Source organism: Musca domestica, unplaced genomic scaffold, assembly GCF_030504385.1.
Source record: "Musca domestica strain aabys unplaced genomic scaffold, Musca_domestica.polishedcontigs.V.1.1 3, whole genome shotgun sequence".
NCBI lineage: Eukaryota > Metazoa > Arthropoda > Insecta > Diptera > Muscidae > Musca > Musca domestica.
The window spans coordinates 24,941,044-24,964,086 of record NW_026712299.1 but is presented as its reverse complement, the minus strand read 5'-3'; the positions used below and the strand labels follow the sequence as shown (position 1 = coordinate 24,964,086).

General features: G+C 36.6%; 1 protein-coding gene across 1 annotated transcript in view; it reads left to right on the top strand.

Annotated features, from left to right (window-relative positions):
• LOC101896341 (mucin-2) overlaps positions 1–9,366 on the top strand; it is a 38,185-nt gene extending 28,819 nt beyond the window's left edge. The window contains exons 3-5 of the mRNA XM_011293786.3: positions 2,586–2,666; positions 2,726–5,242; positions 6,615–9,366. Coding sequence (XP_011292088.2) covers positions 2,586–2,666; positions 2,726–5,242; positions 6,615–8,362 — 4,346 coding nt within the window. The 3' untranslated portion in view covers positions 8,363–9,366. The remainder of the gene's footprint in view (positions 1–2,585; positions 2,667–2,725; positions 5,243–6,614) is intronic.
• The last annotated feature ends 13,677 nt before the right edge of the window (positions 9,367–23,043 follow it).

The window sequence follows — 23,043 nt, the reverse complement described above, 5'->3', positions numbered from 1 at the left end:
AAAATGCCAAAAAAGAAAGTGCCGTTTGGTGTTGGGATATAGATATAATTCTCAGATTTTATATTGAGACGGTGAAATAGTTTTGGGTAGATAAATGTAATGTTGGTCCATTATACAATGGTTTTACTAATATCCTCCTCGATAAACTGCAAAATGAAAGATCAAAAATCTCAATATCCCAATTCCTGATACCAACAGAAATCTCAATATCATCACATTTGAGGATTCCAGCCCTATTGATTCACCCAATGCCAATGTTAGTACCATTTAGTACTTTTTCTATATATATATATATATATATATATGATGCTTTTTCAAACCACCGCCAAATCTCAAACACAGATACCCTCAGTAGTCTAGCTAACAAATTTCAGAATTTTATCTCTGTCCCCATAAATGCAATACCAAATAAAGTACCATTCAGTAGTTTTCGTGCAATTATAGTACACTAATACCAAATTTCAGATTTCAAGCATTATCTGCTCACCCATTATTAAATGTAGTACTATTCGTATAATTATAGTACGCATTTCTAAATCCACCTCCATTTCTCAATTCCAGATATTCATCAAATTTGAGGATTCTATCCCTTCACCTAATACCAAATTAAGTATCATTCAGTACTTTTCTGCAATTATGGTACACATTTCCAGAACCACCTTTTTATGACAAATATATCACCAACAGGGACAAAATTTCAGCTTCATCCGTTCACCCTAAACCAAACTATTCCAAATTTAGTACTTTTTGTGCATAGGTAGTACACATTTCCATTATTTCTTAACCTTGATTGTCATTTCAAATTCAATTTATTAGCTCGATCCATTCATCTAATACCAAATTATACCATTTTTAAAGTTTAGTACAATTTTAGAACTGTTCGTAACCTTATTTTCTAAAACCTCTTTGGAACATATATCAGTGATTCTCATTCGAGACTTAAGAATTCGGCTTATTGCGTTTGTCCAATACAAAGTATTAAATATTTAGTACTTTTGTACCCTTTTAGTACGAGTTTCCAAAAAACGCAACCCTATCACAAGCCGTTTTGTCAGGGCGTTGATTCTCACTCGGTCAGTCAGTCAGTTATTTCACTACTCTTTATACGCTACAACACAAGGTGGTCAGGGTATTATGTCTTTGTGCATTTGTTTGTAACAGGCAGAAGGAAACGAGATAGACCCATAGTTCCTTTTGATGATCTGCATAGAATAACATTCTGAGTCGATTTATGCATGTCCGTCCGTCCGTCCGTCCGTCTGTCCATGTATTTTTGTAAACAATTGATTGGCCCAAGGACGAACCCTATTGAAATTGGAGATAATCGGTCAAAATTTAGATATAGCTTCCATATATATCTTCGTCCGATTTGCTTTTTATTGTGCACCAAACGTATAATATCAGCCCGAATTGTATGCATATACACCCAAATTAGGCCTGAAAATATGTATGCCAAATTTGATCGAAATCGGTTAAGATATAGCTATAGCTCCCATATATATTGTTCATCTGATTTGTTATTTTTGTCCACCGCCGCCGTAATATGCACTCTGCAACAACAATATTTGGGGAAATATATCAAATACAGCTCAGAAATACATTTGCTAAATTTTATCGAGATCGGTTCAGATTTGGATATAGCTACCATATATAACTTCGTCCGATTTACCTTTTATTGTGCACCAAACGTCTAACATTTGTCCAAATGGGATGGAATTTGGCACTTACGACAGAATTTAGTCTAGAAGCTAGTATGTCAAATTTGGTAAAGATCGGTTCAGATATAGCTATAGCTCCCATATATACTGTCCATCCGATTTGTCATATTTGTTACCCACAGCCGTAATATGCACTCCGTAACAACGATATTCAGGGAAATATATCAAATACAGCTCAGAAATATATTTGCCAAATTTTATCGAGATCGGTTCAGATTTGGATATAGCTCCCATAAATATCTTTATCCGATTTCAAATTAATTGTGCACCAAATGGGCAATATAATTCCGAATTTAAAAGATACAAATGCTTCGGCATATTTAGTCCTTTGAACTTTAAATTATAATTATAATCTTAGCGTGTATGATTGAATTCTCCCATAAAAACTTTTAAATGTTATGCGGAGCTCTACTAAATAAGCCAAGTGGTGTAGGGTATCTTAAAGTCGGCCCCGCCCGACTGGAAAATTATAATGTTTTATAAGAAGCGAATGAGCCACAAGAACCGAATGTTAACCGAATGAATGAAGTTAACTTCATTATCCATTTGGGTATGCAGAGTGAATGAGAATTATTTCCACATACTGAAGAATTAGTGTCACTAAACTCATCATTTATCACAACGATGACTTGAAAGAGTATATAGTTTAAAATAGGGTGGTTCAAGTCGACGAATCCTATAATTCACCGATAATTTAAAATTATATATAGAACGGAATCATAGCCGTTACGTCACAATTTTCCAAGATTATTATGTAAAAGCTCTCGAGGAACAATAGTCGATTTTTAAGTCTAAATTTTAAAATATATATACAGTCTTAACTGTTCTGAATTATATTGTTATTAACCATATTTCTTTCTTTTTCAGTTTGCGTGAAAAATGGAACTGTCTACAAATCTGGGTCGGCTATGTCCTCATCGAATCTCTGTACCTATTGTTATTGCATTGGTAAAAAGTCACAAAAATTACAACAACATGTATACAGAAATAAATTCTCTCCCTTTCAGGTGGTACTGAGAAATGCGTCAAACCGAAATGTATGCTACCGCTGGAGGGTTGCAAGCCGATTTTTGTCGACTCCACCTGTTGTCCGGTTCGTTACGATTGCAGTACCAAACAGACGGGTAAATCATCACAAGAGGTACGCTATCGTAAAACTGCAAATAAACATTACATGAGAATGTCCCAACGTCTGCAACGGAATCGTGGCTGCACAGTGGGCAGCCAATTCTATGCAGAGGGCCAGAAAATGAAATCCGATAAAGACAAGCCATGTGATATTTGTTTCTGTATACGAGGTCAAAGGAAGTGTGCCCCTAAAAAATGTGCACCCGCTTTGCGGAATTGTATTCCTGTCGTGCCGAAGGGCCAATGTTGTCCCTCCAGCTATGATTGTGGCAGCCAGAGAGATTATCGTAGATCCCAGAATTCGAGGCAGTTTAATTTATTCTCCCTGCTTTTTGGTAAAGATGAGGAGGAAGATCAAGAGGCCAGCCCATCAGAAATTGCGGTACAATATCCTCCGGACCGTCACCCCGAAGTGGTGGAGAAACAGCCGTTGAAAACAAGGCCAAATGGTGAGGTTATGCTGGAGGGGGGCCCAACAACAGAGAAAAGTATTTTCGATACCCTGCGGGAGGGTCTGGAATTTATTGACAACAACAATAAGCAAATGTTGAAAGATAATGGCGATTTGGTGGGAATTCAACCATCACCAAAGCCCATACCTCTAGGAGGTATGCTCGAGGCCCCCTCTTCAACTACAGAAATAAGTTTGTTGGATCTACTCTTGGGTCCCTCGGAGGGTAATAACGAGGAGAATTTATCCGAAGAAATCGAACCCGAAGAGAAAACCACACCAACCAGCACAACGGGTATATCATGGGTTGATCTTCTGCTGGCTCCAGATGATGAAGATATTAGAGCCTCCACAGCGGTGGCTGATAAAATTGATTTTAGCCAGCCCTCTACGGTTCAGGATTTAACAGATTTCTATGAAACCACTCCAACAGCTACCACCAATACCATTGATCGCTTGGATCACGGCAATTACACAGAGAGTGAAGAAGAGGAAGAAGAATTAGGTGTTTTCAAGGCTGAGGATCAAGAGAAATTGTACTTGACCACAACGGATATGGGGGATGATAGCACCATGGACACCCTTAGTGCAGAAGAAACCACCCAGACATTGCCAACAACACTCAGTGAGACAACGGAAGCAGGCAAATCGACAGAGGCAATACCCAGTGCAAAGCCACAAGACTCGACGACGACAACAACAACAACTAAGAGACATATAACAACAACATCCACCACCACAACAACAACGAAAAAGCCAATGATTACAGAAAGTTCCACAGCAAAATTAGAACTGCAACTTAAAACCGAAACTCCGACTCCAACCAAAGTTCCCCTCAAACTTCCCCTGAAAAATTCCACAAAACCTGATAACGGCCCAGATTTACTTACCGTCTTGCTGGATGGCCTCAGTGGCATATTGGCCAGTGATAAACCTCTAAAGAACCTTACAAAATTGGATAACTACACGATACCCAAACTTCCTCCCGTCAAAATTGTTACAAATAATTTACCCTCAACCAAACCTCTGCCATTCTTTAAACCCCTTCCAACAGACAAAACCTACAGTCGCATCAATTCAAAAATTGCCAATCTCACGGTCAAACCGCCCATGATTTCCACGAAAATTTCAAACAATGCCACCTTCAAACCACTACCTCCACATTTAAGTAAAAATCCTATAATACCGATTTCGGAAAGTCTACTCACAGAGGCTACCACAAGGATAACACCCCCCAGCAGCACCACACCGGTTGCAACAACCCCCACAGCAAGTTCGGAGAGTGCGAGCACTACCACAACACTAACCACCACAACCAGCTCCAAACCTTCAACCACAACATCAACCCTGAAACCGGTTGTCATCAAAACAAATCCCACAATTTTAGAAGCCGAACCCTTGGATCAAAACACCGATCACACGCTACCACCGAGTCTACCCAATTTGAAAATTATACCCTTCCTACCCACCGATGCCGTCAAGGCTGATCACAACAAAGCCTCATCCTATGATTTTTATCATCATGCTGGAGGACCCACATCTCGCATAGATTATGATCAATACGATGACGCCAATTTGTATCCTTCAATAACGGAAAAATATCCCCTCTACCCAGATCTCGAAGATGGCAGCAAGGCGGAATATATTTACAAATTTAATGTTGAAGGGCCCGATTCGTTGGTCTCTTCGCCACCGGGGAAATTTGACGGCACTTTGGGTTCGCCTGCCTTCGTAAAATATGATTTCTCATCGACAAATTTACAACCTCCGAAGGGTTTCTCACCACCCACCAAGACCGAGGGAGGATTTGTACCCAAAGATCCGTTGATATTGGACGATGATCGTGACAATGTCAGTGTGAAAGTTAGCGATAGTTATCAGGTTACCCAACATATCATAGATATAACAACATCGGCGGATGTTTTGAATACCACTAAAGTTATAGGTGAGTACAAGAGGAAATAATTTGAGGGAGAATTTGTAATTGAAACCGAAGTAAACAGAACAGACGTAAATTTTTTTTAATTTCCATAGTTGGCTATAAAATGGGCCATGTAGATCCACGTTTTGGTATAGGGGCAATATAACCGTACCTCCCGATATTCGGTATTTTGATGATTTTAGCGACATTATTCACAGGAATTGTTTCAAAATTGGTATTTAAAGTTCGAATTGGATACTATAACCTAACACAGAAAATTTTCTGTGCAGGTCCACGTCTTCGTATAGCCCCCATATAACGCTATCCCACTATATTCGGTATTTTGATGATTTTAGCGACATTATTCACCGGAATTGTTTCAAATTTGGTATTTAAAGTTCGGAATGGATACTACACCCTAAGACAGAAAATTGTCTGTGCAAGTCCACGTCTTCATGTAGCCTCCATATAACGGTACGTCCCGATATTCGGTATTTTGATGATTTTAGCGACATTATTCACCGGAATTGTTTCAAATTTGGTATTTAAAGTTTGAAATGGATACTTCACCCTAAGACAGAAAATTGTCTGTGCAAGTCCACGTCTTCGTATAGCCCCCATATAACGCTATCCCCCTATATTCGGTATTTTAATGAATTTAGCGACGTTATTCACCGGAATTGTTTCAAAATTGGTATTTGAAGTTCGAATTGGATACTACATCCTAAGACAGAAAATTGTCTGTGCAAGTCCACGTCTTCATATAGCCTCCATATAACGGTACCTCCCGATATTCGGTATTTTTATGATTTTAGCGACATTATTCACCGGAATTGTTTCAAATTTGGTATTTAAAGTTCGAAATGGATAATACACCCTAAGACAGAAAATTGTCTGTGCAAGTCCACGTCTTCGTATAGCCCCCATATAACGGCACATCTTGATATTCGGTATTTTGATGATTTTACCGACATTATTCACCGGAATTGTTTCAAATTCGATATTTGAAGTTCGTAATGGATACAACAGAAAATGGTCTGTGCAGGTCCACGTCTTTGTATAGCCCCCCATATGACGGTACCTCCCGATATTCGTTAATTTGATGATATTAACGACATTATTCACCGATTTTTTCAAGTTTCGCATTTGAATATTGTAATAGACTATGACAAAAGTTGCCTATGAAGGTCCGCGTCGTCGTATAGACCCTAATATAAAGGCTACATTCGGTATTTTAAAGATTTTAAGAGGATTTTTAAGGGATTTAATTTTTTTAATTGCCAAACTTTTTCCAAATATTGGAGGATATTCAAAGTTCGGCCGGCCGAACTTACAGCTTTTTACTTGTTTTATTGTAAACTTGTCGAAACTTAAGTCATCCATTACGTCTTTTCAGAAATCACAACACCAGACCCATTCAAAGATGTCATTCGTACCGAACTGCCACCGGATCTAACATCGCTAATCGAGGATAAGCTAAAAAATTTGATTACCCAATCGAACTACAGCACCACTCAACAGCCATCAAAGGAAAATTTACAAATCTCTTTTGACATGGATGTGAAGGAACAAGCCGTAAAGGCAACCGCCGGAGCGGCAGCAACTCATTTCCATAATGCAGATTTAATACCATCGAATTCGATGGACGATATTGGGGATAGCAAAAAAGAAGTTACACAAGACATGAGTGACAAACGAACAACAGAAAATGTCATGAAGGAGAAGCAACGAGAGGATGAAAAATCAAATCATGGCATGGATTCGACAGTGCCACAGGCAATGGCTTTCAAATACATGCCAAAAGGAACCACCAACAGTTCGTCATCGAAGAACGCTGAAACAACAGCAGCAACAAAACGAACAGAGCCAACTAAACAAACAACATTGATGTCATCGTCGTCAACAACTACAACGACTGTTAGTACTACCAACAAGTCCGGCAAAAGACCGGCCATCAAGAATAATAACAATAAAACAATTGCCCAGGCGGCAACAACAACAACAACGACGACAACAACAGCTACGGCCAATAGACCGAACTTGAAATTGACCAAAAACAAAGTGGATGGCCAGTCAACTGCAACGGCATCGGAAACAAAGATATTGGCGTCATCCTCATCCTTGGTCTCATCGAAGACCAAATCATCGAATGCAACACGACGTGTAACAAGCAATAAGCCGACAAGGCAACAGCATCACAACAAACCCAACTCCAGGCCAAGCAACACGCCAGTTACGGCAACGAAAATGGCTAATGCCACAGTGAGTGCGGCTAAGGGATCATCATCAGCATCATCATCCTCTGGAGCAGCAGTGCAACGATTAAATGGGACAAATATTGAGCCATCCTCTGGCAAAAATACAAAACGTACTGGCGCTGTAACGGTTGGCGGCAATAGACCCAAAAAGCCAACAACAAAAGTTACAATAGGCACCACAACAACGGCAGCAGCAACAACAACAACAGCAGATACACCATTGGCAAACTCATCTGCAACGAAGACGACAACGACAGCAGCCACTAGAAGAACATCCATGCAGACAAAGCCACCACCAGTAACAACACCAACACCAACAACTACAACAACAACCACTACAAATCCATTTTTAATGTCACCTTTTGACAAATTGCCTTTCATGGATGCCAGCTTTGAAGTGAAACGTAATTCAGCAACGCCTTCATTTGCAATTCCAAGCCAAACCTTTTTAGTGGCCAAGGAATCAGAAGAGGATGCTCAACCATTCTTCTCATCATTATCATCGGTGTCGTCGTCATACTCCTCCTCATCCTACTCTGCAGAGAAGCCTTATTCATTGTCTTCGCCGGGACATATTTCATCTGTTAACCATGTTAAATTAATATCTGTCATACCAACACACCCTCTTGGCCAGAAATCCTCCAGCAGCACCACCACCACCTCTACCACCACCCATGGCCATGTTGAGGTGTCAACATCAGTGCCGTCACGCAGTTCAGCAACGCTGAATAATTTAATCGATCCAATTGGAATCTTAAAATTAGCTGGATGCAACATCTATGGCCGCATGTATCGGGTGGGTCGAATCATACTCGAACTCTCCTCACCCTGTCAGGAGTGTCGATGTACCGAGATAGGTGTTAAATGCTCCCCCCTCGAATGTTAGGAGGCATTCAGGAGCGGCGGGAAAAATAAAATTAAATATTTCCATGAGTAGTATTAGCATCATTTCCGTTTTGGAACGAACATTCTGTGAGCACAACGTAACGGGCGAACAAACAACTCTGTTGGTAGTAGTATTAGTAAGTTCGATATTAAGTTTTTAGCGTTCAAAAATTAATATAATATTTATATTAAATACATTTAAGAAATAAAAAAATAATTTTAAAAATTAAAATTTTAGACAGGAGATTAAATACAATTACAGATGTCCATTGACCCACTAATGGAATAAAAATTTAAAATTATATCCAAAAGAGAAAAAAAAGGACAACAGCTCCCTTGCCTTTTATTTTAGCTGGAGTAACATAAAGTGGAGTGGAATAAGCGGTATATTCGGCTTGGCATTAAATACTGTTTCTGGTAAAATAATAAAGATATAAATATATATATGGCTCGGACAGTCCTCCATATCTCTGTCGGAAATGGTATGCATCTCAAACGTCTGCTTGTGTATGTCCCGATTAAGGCATAATAAAGATTTAAATATGGCTCGGACAGTCCTCTATATCTCTGTCGGAAATGGTATGCATCTCAAACGTCTGCTTGTGTATGTCCCGATTAAGGCATAAAAAAGATTTAAATATGGATCTGACAGCGCTCCATATCTCTGCCGGAAAAGGTTGCTTATGTGTCTCCCGATTAAGGCATAGCAAGCAAGGATTAAGATTAAGCAAGGATTTCCGAACTTTTGAGTCCTCTGCAGTATTCGACAATACTCTAATTGTTTTTAATCTCTAAATTTATAAGAATAATACATCTTTAATTTTAATATTTTTAAATATAACAAACATATATTAACATACTTATTTATATCAGTATAAGCAAATATATTAAGACTTATTTCTAAACTAAGCACAAATTAAAATAGTAATAAAATGTATATTTAAATTATTTTTATATAGACGTACATGATAAGTTTGAATTAAAAATTCACCTAATAAAATATGAATAAAATATTAAAACGGTTTTTATTATTTAAAGCCAGGTTGGGGTTAAAAACGCTAAGATCGGCCAAAGTCAAATCATCGCTAAATCTCTTGTTCTCAAAATTATCAAATATTTTTTAATGGTGCTACTTGACCGATATTTGCCAGTAACCACCATACTATGGTGGAGGGTATAAATACTCATGTCAGACACAACAAAGTATATATATTCTTGATCAGCGTAAAATTCTAAGTCGATTTAGCGATGTCCGTCTGTTTGTCTGTCTGTCCGTCTGTCTGTCTGTTGTAATCACGCTATCTTTCGAACGAATTGAGACACAAGACTAAAATTTTGCACACAGGTTTATTTTTACAGTAGGCAGGTTATGTTCGTAAATTGGCCATGTAGGTCCACGTTTTCATATAGCCCCCATATAACGGTACCTCCCGATATTCGGTATTTTGATGATTTTAGCGACATTATTCACCGGAATAGTTTCAAATTTAGTATTTGAGGTTCGAAATAGATACTACAGCCTAAGACAGAAAATTGTCTGTGCAGGTCCACGTCTTCGTATAGCCCCCATATAACTGTACCTCCCGATATTTGGTATTTTGATGATTTTAGCGACATTATTCACCGGAATTGTTTCAAATTTGGTATTTAAAGTTCGAAATGGATACTACAGCCTAAGACAGAAAATTGTCTGTGCAGGTCCACGTCTTCGTATAGCCCCCATAAAACTGTACCTTCCGATATTTGGTATTTTGGTGATTTTAGCGTCTTTATTCACCAATTTTTTTTTTTCAAATTACGCATTTAGAGTTCGTAATGGAAACTCCAGTCTGTGACAGAAAATTGTCTATGCAGGTCCAGGTCTTCGTATAGGCCCCATATACCAGTACCTTCCTATATTCGGTATTTTGACGAGTTTAGGTGCAATACTCACCGAAGTTGTTTGAAATGTCGTATTTGAAGTTCGTAAAGGATGCTACAGATTATGAGAAAAAATTGTCTACAGGTTCAGGTCTTCGCACAGCTCCGATATAACGGTACCTCCCTATATTATATACTTTGATGATTTTAGCTACATTATTCGCGTCTATTTCAAGTTCCGAATTGGAATTTGGTAATGACTCATGACAAATAATGCCTGTGTGGGTCCACGTCGTATAGGCATCAATATAACGGCAATATTCCGTATTTTTAAAATTTTACCAACATTTTTTGTGCACCAACGGGCTAATATCAGCGCATATTGAATGAATCTTGGCAATTCCGACTGAATTTATTCTAAAAATAATTACTGCAAATTTGGTGAAAATCGGTTCAGATATAGCTATAGCTCTCATATACAGGGTTGCCCATATTCGACGGACCATTGTGCCCTTTGGGCCCATTCCAATCGACGAGGCTTGTCCGCAGGCAACATTCTTTGTGTGAATTGAATTTTGTACGGGAACAAATGCAAATCAATGCGAATAATCGGTTGTAAAGTGGACCGAGCCATGCCAACTGCTGAGAACGGCGTTTTTGTGATGTTCTTGGGGACCTCTCAATACTGACTCGTACGGCAGCGATATTCTCGGCCAATCGCCTTGGTCGACTTTTATATGGCCTCTTCGGATTAGAAAGAGCCTTTTCAGTCGAAAATTTTTCGAATAAACGCGCACTTCTCACATTTTTAATGTTTTTAAAGCACGTTGAGTTTTCACATTTGACTTTTTCTGTTGAATGTATATTTCAACTATTTCAGAGCACTCGAGTGGCGTGTATTGGTTCATGGTAAAAATCTGCGATGTGACATCTCTGTCACAAAAAATCACTTATGAAGGAACTCGTTATCGTGTAGCCCACGTAAAATGATATCATGTGAGAAGTATTTTTCTTAATTCTTTTCTTTCAAGAAATGGTGGAGGGTATTAAAAGTTCGACATACACCATGTTCACAGTACAACATGGTGTAGAGATTTCTGGATTCAGGGGAAACATGGCATGCCAGTTTTTCCAGCCTATCGTCTTCTATACATGAGGGCGGACTACTCGACGACGTTGCTATTACAGGGCCAACATAATGTTGTTAGTGATATACGTAAATATTCGGCATGTTAAGGCAACAGCGCTTCCATGGAATATACTTATTTTATATTTTTAAAGTATAGTTTTAGGATGACAAAAATAAAACTGAAGACCATTTTAACATTTCTGTTGTTAACAGAACAATGTTAATTTTTTTTAAATCAGTAACAGACTTGCTCCATTTGGATCAGCGAAATAATAATTTCATATATCAATTATCCGATTATATTTACTTAGATTTATGTACATCCTATTCCATTTAGATAATTTGATTGAACCACAATTTATAGGAACTTATATGTTTATTTAGAAGAACTACCAAATATGTACAAAATTATCTAATTTAATTTTTTTTATCAAAATATTCGTCTATCAGTGTACAATTAAACAATATATAATACATAACAATTTATGAAATAAAAGTAAACTAAAAGTATTGCAGCAAATAGGATCTTTTTAAATTTTATAAGGAAACATTTTTTTTTTTTAGTTATATACAAACTTAAGGCAAAAAAAGATAGGTAAAAACCTTTTAGAAAGCAAATAGCCATGATAGCTAAGATCACGCTACAGGTCGCAATAATGGCCCGATCCATACGAAATTTTGCACGAAGGTGGGGTTAGGATCAGAATAGAAGCCTATTTCTTTTGGAGATGGTCGCCAAATGTTTAGGGGTTGAAATGGACCAAATACTGAAAAAATGTCGGATTTTGCAGTAGCTATACCAATCGACCAATTTCGCATGTAGCTAGAGTTTAGGGCGGGGAAGAAGCCTACCAATTTGGGTGGTCATCAGATAATATTTAGCGGGTAAAATAGACCATATCTTTTGTGTTGAAAAAATTTAAAAAATTTTCATTAAACCGTGAATTTTTTAAATTCCGGCGAAATCACAAAGTCGTGACAAGGTTACTTCTGATCTTTACATTGATGTTAACATCCAACAAATAGGATATATAGCAAAATATGTGCGATATATATGTCCATCAAGGAAGATATGCTTGAAAGATCTCTTATATGTCGAGAACGGCTGAACTGATTTCGACATTTCTCATTAATTCAGAATGGCCTATTGGCAGGAAAGAAAAAACGTCTAAAAAAATCGCATAAAAATATCTCTCTAAAGATGAAAATATAGATTTTGTAACATTTTCTCATATTTTTTTTCAATTTTGGCATATTTTCATTTTGAATTAAACATTTAGTAATATTTATACAGCTAACAAAACTAAGTAGTTAGGATATCAGGATATCATATACAGATCACATTTATTGACCGATTCTTACGAAATTTTGCATGGGGATAATACGAGGGTCAGAATAGATGCCTACTCTTTTTGGAGATGATCGCTATATATTTAGGGGTTGAAATGGACCAAAAAACTGCAAAATTGTCAGCAGGTCGTAATTATCGCCCGATCCTCATGCACATTTGAATGGGAGTTACCGCGCATTGCAAAAGCCAAGCAGTTTCTGATGGCCATCCAAAAATATTCAATGTGTGAAGGAGTTTGCCAACTTTTGTAGACAAAATACGAAAATGTCCATTCCAGCGACTTTTTGGAGAATTCACAAATACAGAAAAGACGCACTTCTGACTATTTCGTTAACACTGATATCGTTGAAGAATATAGTCAAATGTCTGTATCTCATATATATGCGTTTCAGTCACAAATCAATAATAAATGTTAATCTTTTGCTACTTCTGAGAGATTATAGGTCTTTGGGAAATACTGGTTCCAGATCTAGGAAGACCATTGCAACATCTACCAATTAATTGGAAATGAGCAAATTCGTTTACGTTGCTATTATTCGAAAATTAGAAAACAAAACATGATGGTTTTCTTTTATTATTTGTCACAATATCTTGTGGAGTTCTTTCGAGTATCTGTATGGTTTATTATAGTGTTGTAGGGTATTCAACGGTCGGCCCCGCTTGACTGTAGCCTTTGCTTACTTGTTTTACATTAATATTAATTTCTCAATCATGCAATTTTTTAGCAATGTAAAATTTGAAAATCTATTACGCATTTCAAAATTGTTTGTAATTTTTTCGATGAATGGGATGATTATATCCTCTTGGTGCCGTTGATGGAGAAGTTCTGTGGAATATCGTCTATTAAGACCATATATAATTTTAAGATTTTTATTTTGAATTATTTGTAACTTTTTGATGTGAGTTTTTGCACACAAACCATACCATACCGGACAGCCATAGATTTGAGGTTAAGTAGTGGAAATAGAGCTCGACCACATTTGACTGCTTTTTCTGATGAAGTTATAACGTGATCTCTAAATGTGAGATTTTTATCTAATTGTATTCCGAGATACTTTACAGATGTTTGCAGATTTATATTGTTGCTGCAAAATATCAACATTGGAATGCGTTTCGGGGATTTGTTGAAGGGAAAAATTATTGCCTGGGTTTTCGCTTCGTTTATTTTTATTTTCCACTTGTCAAAATACTTTTTAATATGATTTAATGACAACTGAAGTTCCTTGATTATTGAATTGGAAACATTTCCATTGGTAATGATAGCCGTGCCATCAGCATACAATGCGACGTCTTGTTGTTTAAGAAGCTTTAAATCGGATGTATATATCGAATATAGGATCGGGGACAACACAGATCCTTGTGGTAAACCTGCAGTAATTTCTTTTTGATCTGAATGCTCATCATCAATATGTACAGCAAATTGTCTCTCTGTCAGAAAACTGTGTACAATCTTTTGTAGGTAAACAGGATAATCAAACTTGTGAAGTTTAAAAATCAAACCGTTGTGCCACATAGAATCGAATACCTTCTCAATGTCTAGGAATACTGCACCTGTACTTTTACGCTATCTTTTATTTGTTTTAATAATGTTTACTATTCGTTTAACCTGGTGGACAGTCGAGTGTTGTTTGCGAAATCCAAATTGTTCTTCTTGGATGATATTGTGGTTTTCTGCGATTTCGTTAATTCTATGCCGAACTGATTTTTCAAAAACCTTATCCAAACAGTTTAGCATACTTATTGGTCTATAGCTATTAGGATTTTGTGAATTTTTTCCATTCTTTAGCACTGGTAATATTTTAGCCTTCTTAAATACAGTTGGAAAATAACCATTTCTTATACACCACGTAAAAACCTTTGAAACGATCATGAAAAAAGAGTTTGGCATATCTTTAAGGACTACGGATTTTATACCATCTAGACCCGGGGCTTTACAATTTTTAAGGTTTTTGGTGAACCATTTGACTTCTTCAACTGATATTGAATCAACATTCTCTGTTATTATGTTTTGTTTATCAAGCCACCGAATATGTCGTTCAACAGGCCGATCCTTTGATGATACCACATTTGCAGTAATCTTGTGAGATTCTTCAAATACTTTTTGCAATAATGTTAGCCTTTTCAAGAATGTTGCTTACATCAACGCCATCTACCGCTAAGGTCCCAACACTTGTTCGTGTTCCCCTTATAGTCCTGGACAATAACCAAAATTTCTTGCTTCCACGTTGCAAGGATTTCAGGAAGTTACTCCAGCTGACATTTCTATCTTTTAACACGTGGAATTCTATCAGCTGATCTAGCTGCTTTAGTAAACCAATGAATGTTGTTCTCTCCGATACCACGTAACATCTTTGTAGTTTTCGGCGGATTCTTCTCCGTTGTCCAATTAAATATAAAGTTAGTTGAGAGAGCTTTTTTTGCCAGCTGACTTTCTTACACTTTGGAACCATTTTCTCAGTAGTTTGCATTATTGCTGTAATTTCATTAAGAATTCCATCGACATTTAAAGAGGTCACCACTGGATTTTCAATGTGTTTTTGGAGTATTGCGCCTTCAACATATCTGTGGATAGACCTCCAGTTTGCCTTATGATAGAGACGAGTTTGCATGGATTTCATGTTAAAGGAACCAAAAATTTTACAGGTTATCGGAATATGGTCCGATTTTAAAATATTTGGGTGTGTCACTAGTTGTGAAAATTGAAGTCCAGAATTCGTGAGCATAATATCGACAACAGAGGGCAGTTGTGGTGCTTGACGCTGTGTATATCGCGTAAAACCATCGGGATTGTGAATGTAAAAATTGGAGCTCAGTTGAAGATGGTATAAACGTTGTCCAGCCGTATTATTTTGTTTACAATGCCAACTGGTATGATGAGCATTGAAATCTCCGAAAATAAAAAAGTCATTTGAAGAGTTTGTTAGACTTTTTATATCATTAATAAAGTGCGCTGTATATTTGGGGCAATAGGCTGCCGTCAGCCTGACTGGTTTTCTATTAATGTGTATAATTATAGAAATGTTTTCTATAGAATGGGTAGGAATTTTAGGCAATTTTTGATGAGGAATGTTGTTTTTTACTGCGATAAGAACTCCTCCACCATGTCCTGGTCTGTCTTCTCTATATATTATGTAATTTCGCAGTTTCATTTTATGATTTGCTTTCAAAAATGTTTCATTCAGGAGTAAAATATCTATATTCCTTCCATTTATTGTGTGCTCTAACTTTAAAATGATGCTGGTTTTGTTATGCGTTGGACATTAAAATGCATAACATTTATATCGTGTTGAATTAATTGGTTATATGACATGTCTGAGCATCATTCCAAGAACTCGCATTTTGTCATATTTGTTTTGACATTTCTGTAGGGCATCTATAGCCTCGATATAAATTTGAAGGATTTTTTCATTTGATAAATCATCATCATTTTTTTTTTCATCATTATTTTTAACCTTTGAAGCATATGATGTTGACAAATTTGGCATTATAAAAGGGTCACTAGAAAGTCCATTATGCACCCTTTGCTGGTTATTATCTGGTCCAATATTTTGCACAGGGAAGGTTCTTTTCAATTTATTAGAGATATGTTTTGAAGTAACTTTTGCTCTAATTTGAAAGTACTTGTTTCGCTGTGGGCAATTTTTGTCATCTGCTCTGTGATTAACATTGCTTAGACCTTTTGCAATGCAATTATAGCACTTATATATCACGGGCCCATTATTAGCTGTTTTGTTTAATTGACAAGTGGAGTAGTCGTGGTTCTCTGCACAAAGCAAGCACACCTCCTTTCGGTAACAATTTGTGGAACCATGTCCATGCATCGCACATTTGGAGCAATGAGTTGGACCTCGTTTCTTTCTAAGACGATTCCTCCAGTGCACTACAACGTCACAGAGAAACCTTATTTTCCTTACTTCATTTTTACTTACATGGTTCTTGTCAAATTCGATCATATATAAAGCGTCGTCTGGGTTACTTCGTTTAGTTGGAATTTCGTTTAAGTCGAGAGGTTCAATGTTGAAGGTATTCTTAAATTCATCCTGAAGGGTTCCGATACTTATTCTGGGCAATCCAAACTGAACAAGCTTAAATTTCTTCTGATCGACCAATGAATGGGCGAAGAATTGCATGCCATTGGCTTTTAGTTTTTCAACCGCCTCGTAGAAGTTCGCTATTGTTTGTGGAAATACTTTGATTCCAATTGACATTCTTTTGTATTTGGAGCTGTGTCCAAGAAGTATCATAACTTTTGTTAAGCTGTGTTGGCTGTCAACTACTATCGACGGAATCTTAATTTTGCTTTCCGCAATCTCACCACCTTCAATACTACCATCATCATCTAGGTCAGATAAATTCTGGTATCCGCTTCGCCTGGCTGACCTAGGGCTATTACCACAATACTTCTTTCTTTTTTGAGACATTTTTACAAAATTTTTTAAAAAATTGTTGTTTGAGTTTAACTTTTTAGTCAGAGTGAAAAACAGCTGATTTTTATACGTTTTGTTGCTTCAACTATTAGCAAATTTATTTAAATTAATTTTATTTAGAAGCCATAAAGTTTCACAAATTTCTATCAACTTATCCCTGTAGGTAGGAGTGACTAGGTCTACAAATATTTTGTACGAACAACAACGCTGTCAATAATATGGTACCCAAAATATTTTCTTATTCCCAAATTTAACATTGCACTGTGGATAAAAAGCATGATTTTTTGGCATAAAGTCATTTTTTTTGGTTTCATATTTTGAAATTTAACTGATTTCCTAAATGTAGATACCCATATTAGAAAAAAAATATTTAATATCAATGCGGGTGACAACCCTTTTTTGCTGACGAGCTTTTAAAGTCAGCTGTTTGAAAGTCACTTTGTTTTGCTACAACTTTAACAAAATTGAAAAAAATTAAAATGTGTAATTATGGAAAACGTTAGTGCAGGTATGTAAAATTAAGACGAGATGCCCTTTTTGTCATAATTGTCTGTTGTTGTAATACTGTGAAATGTTTTGTTTATGTATAACTTTATATAAAATCTATAAATTGTAGTTGTGTTCCGTGGAGTGTAACTTGCGAAGGTATAAATGCCAAGTTATTAACAAAAGTGTGTTAATTAATGAGTAACTAGCCTTTTTTGTTCTATTTTGTGCCAACACGTGTTTTGCAGATAAACATGTGTTTGCCCATGCAGCGCTTATTGAAAATTGGAGCAGCAACAATCGCTCAGAAGATGCACTTGTGAAATATGTGTTACAGAATATCAATAATATCAGTTTAAATGAAGACCAAATGCGTTTGATATCAAAACAAGTGAAAGATTTTGTTAACTTTATAAAAAAGCATTTGCCAAAGTGCATCCGTAAACTAGAGCGATTTAAAACCAAACATTCAAAATGGCTTAGCAAAAGTATAATTATTGTAATGAATGAGCAGTATGTTTCCTCAAATCATCTTGGGAGAATAAAAAATGTACACAAAACAAATTTCACTTCAATAGCTTCATAAACAAAAAAGTTGGGGTCAAATCGACCAGATCGGCTATATAGCAGCTATATGAAATAGTGTTCCAAATCATATGAAAGTTCGTAGGTCATCTTGGGGGCATAAAAAATGAATACAAACCAAATTTCACTTCAATAGCTTCATAAACAAAAAAGTTGGTTCAAATCGGCCAGATCGGCTATATAGCAGCTATATGAAATAGTGCCCCAAATCATATGAAAATTCATAGGTCATCTTGGGGGCATAAAAAATGTATACCAAACAAATTTCACTTCAATAGCTTCATAAACAAAAAAGTTGAGTCAAATCGGCCAGATCGGCTATATAGCAGCTATATGAAATAGTGTCCCAAATCATATGAAAATTCGTAAGTCATCTTGGGGGCATAACAAATGAATACAAACCAAATTTCACTTCAATAGCTTCATAAATAAAAAAGTTGGGTCAAATCGACCAGATCGGCTATATAGCAGCTATATAAAATAGTGCTCCAAATCATATGAAAATTCATAGGTCATCTTGGGGGCATAAAAAATGAATACAAACCAAATTTCACTTCAATAGCTTCATAAACAAAAAAGTTGGGGTCAAATCGGCCAGATCGGCTATATAACAGCTATATGAAATAGTGTCCCAAATCATATGAAAATTGGTAGGTCATCTTGGGGGCATAAAAAATGTATACAAATCAAATTTCACTTCAATAGTTTCATAAACAAAAAAGTTGGGTCAAATCGGCCAGATCGGCTATACAGCAGCTGTACGAAATAGTGTCCCAAATCATATGAAAATTGGTAGGTCACTTTGGGAGCATAAATAATGTATACAAATCAAATTTCACTTTAATAGCCTCATAATCAAAAAAAGTTGGGTTAAATCGGCCAGATCGGCTATATAGCAGCTATATGAAATAGTACCCTAAATCATATGAAAATTAGTAGGTCATCTTGGGAGCATAAATAATGTATACAAATCAAATTTCGCTTCAATAGCTTTAAAATGAGAGCTTATGCCAAAATACTACACTACACAAACTACACAATTCCCCTTCCCACAGTTCCAAAATAATGTGAACTAAAACTTAAATCTCCATTTAAGGGGTGTCATATTTTATGTGGCATTTAAATTGGCCATCCATGAAAGGGCTGCAAACATATCGAGTACAAGTGTGAACATAGCTAATTACGTGACACAAATAATATTTTATGTCTGCACGATAATTTATGTTCAAAGAAAGTGTCAAAATTTGATTACCTCTCCAAAAACGATAAATTAAAATCATGGGTGACAATAACACAATAATAACCATTCATTTAGCACATCAATAACCTCCTCCAAATGTGGATGCAATTGACAATACACACACGCGCATACACCCACACACGGACACATTTACATGGCACACGAGCGCACTCGAGCAAACCATTTACCGGCGGAAAACAAATTACAATTAAATTAACTATTCAAATTGATAATTTATAGCCATGAAACGATCGATGTATGTAAATAAATGAAAACAAAACAAAATGAAATAAAATTAACTGCAAATTGTTGATGACGAAAAAATAAACTCGATAATTGGATTTTTTTCGCAAGCGCCAAACGAACTTAAAATGCAATTACAGATGAGACGCTAACATGACGTGACGATGGTGACAAGAGTAGTAGAGTGGCAGATTTGGTATTTTTCGACCAAAATTTTTAGTAAAAACATTTTTTATACCCTCCACCTTGGAAAGGAGGGTATATTAACTTTGTCATTCCGTTTGTAACATCCTTAAATATTCGTCGTAGACCCCATAAAGTATATATTTATATTCACAATCAGCATAAAATTCTAAGTCGATTTAACGATGTCCGTCTGTCTGTTGAAATCACGATACAGCCCACATTATTTGACGTAGAGCGCCAAAATTCAACAGAGCAATTTGTATTGTGTCTAGGATGGTTGGTATCGGTCCACGTTCTGGTATAGTCCCCATATAACGGTACCTCCCGATATTCGGTACTTTGATGATTTATGCCACATGTTTTCACAGATTTGTCTGAAAATTGGTATTTGTAGGTCATAATGGGTTCCAGCCCCGGTGGCGAAACATTGCATGCATGGGTCCATGATTTGGTATAGCCCCCATATAACGGTACCTCCCGATATTCGGTATTTTGATGATTTTTGACACATTTTTTTCTAGAATTTCTCTGAAAATTGGTACTTGTGGATCATAATGGGTCCCAGTTCGTGTGGCGAGTCATTGTAATTATAGGTCCACGTTTTGGTATAGCCCCCATATAACGGTACCTCCCGATATTCGGCAATTTGATGATTTTTGCCACATTTTTTCACGGATTTGTCTGAAAATTAGTATTTTTAGGTCATAATGAGTTTTAGCTCCTTTGGCGAAACATTGCATGTGTAGGTCCACGATTTGGTATAGCCCCAAATAACGGTACCTGCCGATATTCGGCATTTTAATGGTTTTTGCCACTTTTCTTCTAATATTTCCTTTACCCTAAGATGGAGGGTATTAAAAGTTTGTTTTTATACCCTACAACACTATGTGTTGGGGGTATTATAAGTTTGATTGGGCCAGAATTTATGTAACACCTCGAAATATTGGTTTCCCATATAGGAAAGTATATATGGATCTTCCTAGCTCGCCGAGCTGAGTCGATCTAGCTATGTATGTCCGTCCGTCCGTCTGTCCGTCTGTCCATGTTAATTTGTAATCACTCTACAGATCGCAATTATGGCCCGATGCTTACTAAATTTTGCACGAAGGTGGGGTTAGGGTCAGAATAGAACCCTATTTCTTTTGGAGATGATCGCCAAATGTTTAGGGGTTGAAATGGACCAAATACTGAAAAAATGTCCAATTTTGCAGTAACTATACAGGTCGCAATTATAGACCAATCGACGCGGAATTTCGCTAGAGTTTACGGCAGGGAAGAAGCCTTCCTATTTGGGTGGTCACCGGATAATATTTAGCGGGTAAAATAGACCATATCTTTTGTGTTGAAAAAATTCAAAATTTTTCATTAAACCGTGAATATTTTAAATCCCGGCGAAATCACAAAGCCATCATAAGGTTACTTCTGACCTTTACATTGATGTTAACATCCAACAAAACGGATATATAGCAAAATATGTGCGACATTTATGTTTATCAAAGAAGATATGCTTGAAAAATCTCTTATATGTCGAGAACGGCTGAACTGATTTCGAAAGTTCTCATTAATTCAGAATGGCCTCTTGGCAGGAAAAAAACGTCTGAAAAAATCGTATAAAAATATCTCTCTAAAGATGATAATATTGATTTTGTAAAATTTTCTCATATTTTTTCAATTTTGTCATATTTTTGGCATATTTTCATTTTGAATTAAACATTTGGTAATATTTCTACAGCTAACAAAACTAAGTAGTTACGATATCAGGATATCATATACAGATCGCATTTATGGCCCGATCCTTACGAAATTTTGCATGGAGATAAGATGAGGGTCAGAATAGAAGCCTACTCTTTTTGGAGATGATCGCTATATATTTAGGGGTTGAAATGGACCAAAAAACTGCCAAATTGCCAGCAGGTCGTAATTATCGCCCGATCCTCACACACATTTGAATGGGGGTTACCGCACATTGCAAAGGCCAAGCAGTTTCGCATGGCCATCCAAAAATATTCAATGTGTGCAATAGTTTGCCAACTTTTGTAGACTAAATACGAAAATGTCTATTCCAGCGACATCTACCAATAAATTGTAAATGAGCAAATTCGTTTAAGTTGCTATTATCCGAAAATTAGAGAACGAAAGCTGATGGTTTTCTTTTATTATTTGTCACAATATCTTGTGGAGTTCTTTCGAGTATCTCGCCTATATAAACTGTATGGTTTATTATAGTGTTGTAGGGTATTCAACGGTCGGCCCCACTCGACTGTAGCCTTTGCTTACTTGTTTTACTTGTTTTTATACCCAACAACACTATGTGTTGGGGGTATTATAAGTTTGATTGGGCCAAAAATTATGTAACACCTCGAAATATTGGTTTCCCATATAGGAAAGTATATATGGAACTTCCTATCTCGCCGAGCTGAGTTGATCTAGCTATGTATGTCCGTCCGTCCGTCTGTCCATGTTAATTTGTAATCACTCTACAGGTCGCAATTATGGCCCGATCTTCACGAAATTTAGAATGGAGGTCCGGCTAGAGCCAGTATAGAACCTGATTTGCAGTTGCTCTACAGGACGCAATTATGGAGCAATCGAAGCGGAAGTTAGCATAGGGTTAGAGCTTCAGGCTGGGTAAGATTTGGTGGGTGAAATAGACCATAACATTTCTGTTGAATAAAAGTCAAATTTTCCATTAAACCGCGAATATTTTTAATCCCGGCGAAATCCCAAATAGACGAACAGGTCAATTCTGACCGTTTCGTAGATGCCGATAGTAAATATATCGGTTATATATAGCGAAATATATACAATGTATATATACAAAGGAAGGGGATGTTAGCTAGAATGCTTATATCTCAAGAGTGGCTGGACAGATTTCGACAAAAACAAAAGAAAAAAAACTAAGAAAATCGAATAAAATATGCCAATAATGGTGTAAATGTAGATTTTGTAGTATTTTCTGACATTTTTATACCCTCCACCAAAAAAGGTATGGAGGGTATATTAAGTTCGTCATTCCGTTTGTAACTCATCGAAATAATCATTTTAGACCCAATATTAGGTCCACAATATCGTATAGCCCCCATATAACGGTACTCCCCTATATTCGGTATTTTTATGATTTTAGCCACTTTTTCCAATGGAATTATCTGAAAATCCATACAAGGAGTTCCTTGTG